The following is a 6537-nucleotide window of genomic DNA, read 5'->3' as shown; positions in this document are numbered from 1 at the left end:
TAAAAGAAACTAACGATCTTAAAATCTTTATCGCTTTTTATCGTAAAAAGAGGCACAAGTACACATTTGGTAAGAATGGATAGCTCAAGAGACCCGTTCAAGCCACATGGATAGCTAGAAGAACTAAAGGTAAAAATCGATGGCTCAAGATGACACACCCAGTCAAGCCATATGACCATGTGAAAATTGAGACTATATTTGTAATTATATACAAAATAAAGACATTGTGTATGCGTGACACATAGACCCAAGATATGCTAGACGTGTCAAGCCATATGGATAGCTAGAAGAACTGAAGGTAAAAATCAATAGCTCAAGATGGCAGACCTGGTCAAGCCATATGACCATGTGAAAAATTGAGACTATATTTGTAATTATATACAAAATAAAAACATTGTGTATGTGTGACACATAGACCCAAAGTATGCTAGACCTGTCTTGGCAAGAAACTATAGCTCAAGATACCACACCCAATCAAGCCATATGACCATGTGGGAAATTGACACTATAGAATTTGTAACTACATATAAAGAAAACTAACAATCTTAAAATATTTAACGCTGTGATGTCACACATCCAGTTTGAGATTATGTACGTTCTTTATTGAGTTAATACAACACTACCACCCAAAATTATGAGTATCACTAACTTGCAAAATCTAGGCTAGATTTCGAGCTTGCCTTGAAAAATTTTGACAAAATGTGACAAGATTTAGTGTAACTACCGATAGATGCTTCAAGCTATGATCTAAAAGCCGATTTAGTGCATTAGAGAGGCAACAAGAGGCCCAAGGAGTCAACAATGTTGGCGGCTGCCGTGGAAGAAGTCGGGACTCGAACGCCAGCTCCAGTAGGTCGGGATATCAGGACTAAGCGTCACTGATGAGCAGGTCAGGACTCGGATGCCGTAGCTAAAGCCTAAGGGCATTGAGAATACAAAAATGAGTCACGACTAAAGTGAACTGAGAACTCACCCTGCGTCTGGCAATCGCTTTACTTGCAAGGTGCTGGCCTCCCATCGTGAGCATCAGCACAAACTCCTCCTCGCATCGTCATCATCCTTGCCAAAGAAGTCTGAAAAGAGGAAGTTTAATGAGATGAGGCCAAAGGAAGCCGTTGAGAACACGAACTTGCTGCGGGAGGCAGAGCTCAAACTACAAAACAACTACAAACCAAATGCCTCAAAGCAAGGAGTCATAGATTTAACTAATTAGTAGAGAAAATCAAGCTTTTTTATGAGATGTAGCTATAGTAGAAAGAAAAAACCGTCGTTCCATATATACAAAACACCATCAACCAGTTCGGTAGGATTAATGACACAATGCTAAGACATTGAAGCTTCTGCCACTAAAGAAGCTTGCATCATAGTGTATAGACAAACATCTCAAGCATAGAAATGGTATACAGTTTACAGATCAACATTAATTGAAGAAAGAGTTTGTGGCAAAGCCTTGCTAACTTGAAACAAATTTTGAATCCAGCACTAGCTGGGTGTGGTGAGCGTAGATCTAAAGCCAATGTCTACCAAGTGAGAGGGGATACTAGGAAGCTAGAGAAGTTAGAAGAGTAGCGGTTCACCCTCAGCAAGCTCCTGGTTCGAAAAGAAAAACAAGAATCTCAATAGAAAGCCAATGGCAGAACAAAAACGATATTTCACCCACGAGTACTTTTAACTCTACCACCATCACTCAAAATCATCCACATTGTTCATCACACATATCCTTAACTAATATAAACTCAGTAATAAGTAAAGAGAGTTTGGTTGGCATTTCCGTCTGATTGCAATCATCTCTGCTAAAATCAACGAGACCAGTGTTTCTTTTCTGAAGTGGCAATTGTCCTTTACGCCCTCGTGAGGTACACTAGAAATGGTTGTGGAATCTACATGTAGAAACTCTAGCAACCTTAACCTTAATGCTAAAAATGTAGTTTTGATTGCTTGATACAAAGCAGGGACTTTCAAAGACATGATACCCTTTGAGATGTCATAATAGAAAACTAAGATAGACGGTGGTCAAAGCTCCGGAAGACAGACGCTGTGAATATCTATTTTGGTAAGGCTTTCCTTCTATTCTTGGTTGTTTCTTGCTAAGCCAAGAAAGACAAACATGACCCAAATGACTCTTAAGGATTGGCAGCATCCCTTTCTTATTCAGACAGTACCTGTAGTGAGTTGTGCATTGCATCTGCCTTTTTGAGAAACAAAAGAAACATGCTTTAAGATTTACTCGCAGCATCCCTTTGTTATTCAGAGAGTGCCTTTAGTGAGTTGTGCATTGCATCTGCCCTTTTGAGAAACAACACAAAGAAACATGCAGTGGAGAGAGTCTCAGTTGAGAGCTGAATTATGTACCTGAGTTTTCATATATTTGATGTATTTCCACTCCTCCTTCTGGAGGAACATCGACTTTGGGATCCTTCTGTACAGGGGGTTTCTTCTTGAAACAACATCAGTAGACAGCAATACAAATAGCAATGGCCACCACCAAAATTCCAACTACAGCCCCTCCTACAATTTCTCCAGTGCTGCTTTTCTTTTATGGGGGGGAAGGGGGACTACCGTTGGGTCCTGGCGGGGACCTTGGTGAAGGGACACAATCTGCACTGTTGCTCTCACAAAGGGTTTCCTGAAAATCTAGATAGAGCAAAAAACTTATGCCACAAGATGTACATAATATGAAACAAGCATGGAACATCAAAAACCCCTACAATGAAAGGTAAGATTACTTGTGACAGAGTTTGACTTGTGAAATACCAATTGCAAGCTTCTAACCACAAAAAACGCAAACATTGCAAGTAGTTTGAGCAACAATACCCTATGTAAGACAAAAAAAAGCTCTCAGCAATCATGCAATAAACCCTACAATCAAAAGAATCAAGAAACCCATGTCCATGGTGCTTAGAGAGAGAGAGAGAGAGAGAGAGAGAGAGAGAGAGATTACTTGAGCCATGTGGTCTATAGAGTGCATTGTAGCGCACCCCCTTCTGCTTATGGAGTTCACTGATTACGAGTCTTCACAAACCCCCTTGAAGCTTGCCGCCTTGCAGTACTCTCCCCTCTTCTGGTCTGAGCATTTGACGCTCACTCTGTTCTTTTCTCAGCTTCGGCCTTCTTGCTCTGCTTCTGGCTAGCCCTCAAGCTTTGGGACACAACTGCCTCTCAGCTTTGGCCAGAGAGCGTCTCCCCTCGGCCCTCGCTTGTTCTGTGGGTGGCGCCCTCTCTTGAATGGGACCTCGGCCTATACGTGTTGCTGTATCGGTTTCTCTTGCCCTGCAGATGGAGACGCCTGCAGTATGGCCCTACCTGCAGCTCTCCGAACTTCTTCCATGGTAGATTGCACACTGAAGCTCGCGAGAGTGACAGCCACGCTCACCCCCACAGTAGGCCTACTCTCTTCCCGCTCTGAGCTCAAAACCAGATCCTAAACTGAGTGGAATTTGGAAATCTCAGATTTTAGAACTAGACAGGGGACTCTCAATTTAGGGTGTTTACACACATCCCTTTCTAAGTGGGCACCTATCCAAAACATGCATCACCATTTCATAACTAGTTTTGATTGGTGGGCCTTGCTATATAACATCTATAGAATACACTAGGACATATGCATGTGCTGAACGACTTGGGAAGGCAATGAGTGTTGGTGATTCGACTGTAGATTAGGCCAACTGATCATTGATTGAAATCTGATATCTTCTGTTTCAGTACCACTAGAAGGATACCTTTGCCATGCGGTGCCATAGCCAGGGGGGCTGCATAATGAGGCACATGGGCGGCTCCTACAGTGTGGGGCTCCTCCTTCTTGTGGCCGCCCATATGCAGTTTGTCGCCGATCTTCTCCATCATGTTGGCCATGCTTTCTCCCCCTAAGAGCTACTAATCTGTAGGCTTGTCTCGTTGGCAGTGCTCATCACGTTGGCAAGCATGCGACGTACCCTTCAACTTGATCTGCGATTGCAACGCAACGTAGAGTGCGCTTTTTATTTTATTCACCTGGTAGCTTTTCACGACGAGGCAAAGTTTGGCAGTGATGTTTTTCTTTTTAATTCAAATCTAATGCCACGTGGTGGCTGCTGCGTTCAGATATCAGAAAAAGGACCTTTGACTCACCAAGTAACAAGTCAAACACAAAGCTCTCATTGGTTGAAATGGGATGGGCATGCCTCCGCCATATTTAAGCAAGCAAACCCCCCATCCAAAAGCATACTCGAAATGGCATCAAGCTGGTTGCCAACAAGGCCTGCAGCTCCGTTTGGCAATGTGTATGCAATGTTGCTGCCATTCCTAGTCTCAACATATAGCGCACAAGGGATGAGTGTGAGGACCTTAGTTAGAGGATACGTAAGAGGGAATCTTTAAAGTATTTAATACATAAGTCAACTTGGTGATACATAAGCATATCCCATGACTAAGGCCCCCCCACTCAAGGAATACACGAGAGGGAAGCCCTTCTGAACCTCATACAACAACAATATGGCGATCAACCCCAAGATAATTTACATAGGGTAGCTGATAAAGTTCTAGTTGTCCTTAAGACTGACAATATCAAGGATCTAGATGAGAAGAAAGAGTTTGAAAAGCTACTAAACAATGCATGCACAGGCAAAGATTGGGACACTTATTATAGATTACAATGATGGTTATAAAGTTGGTATCGTGGTGCAGGAGAATTTCTTGATCATGTCATTGGTGTTGCTATTGAGTTTGCATACGAAGAAGAAGAAGAGAATAGTGACTTGGATGATGTGCAAGAAGACAACAAGAAATAAAATGAGGGTGCAGATGTGGAGACAAAGGCTATGCGGATGGTGGTATTGATTATGATGATGTTGAAGAGGCTAATGAGGGTCTGGATGTCCAAGATATTGATGCCTAGTGGCTACATAGAAGAATATTAGTCAAGTTTATGGTAGCATCGACCCCAAAAAATCTAGAAGCTACCATATCTTCTCATTGGTATAGCTATCTTAGTTTGCTAGTGGAGTAGATTAACTCTTTGAAATACCAATAACAACACCCTCATGTGAAAGATTCTTTGATTGGCTTGTTAGAGAATGTGTCTTATGGCATAAACACTTAATATCCCATCCCCCCTCCCGCGGGGTAGGTCCCCCCCCCTCCCTTATGCATACGGTACGAGCATGAAATAATGGGGGGCTACCCCTATTGTATACGCTTATGTCTGGCCTCTAAAAACCCCCCTCTTGTACACTCACATGATACCATACGGAAATCCATAGTGAATCCCCCGGGATGGTTGCATAACCAATTGAAAAGTACACAACAGCGCGGTGAAGAAGTGACTGAGGAAGAGTGGCAATACTCTTGGGGTTGCGCGACCAATGTAAGTTTGTAATGTACAATTGGTGACTTTCTAGATGTTTGAACGGCCACTCATAATCTTTGTTGGTTGTAGTATAAGTCATACATAGCAGGATGGTGTAAAGGTTGACATTTTGGGGTGGAACGGATCGACAAAAAATGTTTTACTCAAGATTGTGGAATCATGGCAAATTGTGGAATCATGGAAAAATTTGAACAGTCTAGTCGACGACGGTCCTCTGATGCAAATCCTGTGGTGGCGGAACTCACTTACTTTGGCACGCTACAAGAGATTTTGAGGATCGATTATAGAGGATGTTTTGTCAACTTGTTCAATGTGCAATGGTTCAAGATAAACATGGAGGGTCACGATACTACTGTCTGTAGAGGAGAGTCTGGTTTCCTTGAGGTGGATTCAACTAAAAAATGGACCGACCTAAGAGACACTTTCGTACTACCCGAGAATTGTGAACAAGTAAGTATGTAAATAGTTAACATCCAATTTTTGAAGCTATGTGGTTGGAAGCTCTCATGTAAGTTATGTGGCTCTGGCAGGTGATATTTCATCTTACAAAGTCTGCATCAAACTGGTGGTACGTCATAGAGGTAGCCCCTCGTAGTGCACGGATGTAAGAGGGCTACCATATGTCAATCATAGCGGCATCAATGGAGGAGATTGGAGAAGATGCTTAGTAAGAAGCCGCTGAGGTGGTGCCAGAGTAGTATCAAGCTGCTATTCTCTATGGGGTGCATACAAAGGATCTACAAAATGAAACGGAGGACATTTGCCTAAACGGAGAGCTCTATGTAGATGTAGGGAATTATGCTGAGCTATGTGAGGATGAGACAGAGACCTCTTAAAGCCATAAACATTGTATTTGAACAATTTTGCTCCGTTTTATAATATATATTGTATTCACATGGCTTTTTGTCCATTTTTGTCTATATTCTATACTTGAGAAAATTAAATTGTGTTTAATTGTCATTGCGTCCACTCCAAGTACGTATGCTCCAGGTAAAGGGACACTCCTTGGTGTGTCGTGAAAGTTTGATATGCCGACAAGCACTGCGCTTCGAGTGTGATGGAGACTGAGGCTGCAATCACAAAGGAGGTAATTTGTCTCTGCTCATAGATATTGCTTGTCCCTCCACTAGATCTAGTTGATCAGACAAAAGAGACGCTAAGAAGCACTACTGCTTCTTAGCGTCTCTTTCACC

General features: G+C 42.4%; 1 protein-coding gene across 3 annotated transcripts; it reads right to left on the bottom strand.

Moving 5' to 3' along the window:
- Window positions 1-499: 499 nt before the first annotated feature.
- On the bottom strand, window positions 500-3462 carry LOC147420158 (uncharacterized). Of its 3 annotated transcripts, XM_086504903.1 has the most exons (4): window positions 2942-3449; window positions 2560-2634; window positions 2353-2437; window positions 500-1073 (listed from the first exon to the last, which is right to left on the bottom strand). In XM_086504903.1, exons 1-4 carry the CDS (start codon window positions 2966-2968, stop codon window positions 1027-1029), a joined length of 234 nt encoding a protein of 77 aa, XP_086361029.1. In that variant the 5' UTR covers window positions 2969-3449; the 3' UTR covers window positions 500-1026. The 3 variants fall into 3 exon arrangements, 1 of the variants encoding a protein (XP_086361029.1); XR_015187012.1 differs by having other exon boundaries at window positions 2353-2815; window positions 2942-3451; XR_015187013.1 differs by lacking the exons at window positions 2353-2437; window positions 2560-2634 and having other exon boundaries at window positions 2942-3462.
- Between the last annotated feature and the right edge of the window lie 3075 nt (window positions 3463-6537).

Source organism: Adiantum capillus-veneris, chromosome 28 (assembly GCF_014529385.1).
Source record: "Adiantum capillus-veneris isolate H3 chromosome 28, ASM1452938v2, whole genome shotgun sequence".
In the NCBI taxonomy this organism is placed as follows: Eukaryota; Viridiplantae; Streptophyta; class Polypodiopsida; order Polypodiales; family Pteridaceae; genus Adiantum; species Adiantum capillus-veneris.
Note: the sequence above shows the minus strand (reverse complement) of the source record. Positions and strands in the feature narration are given on the sequence as shown.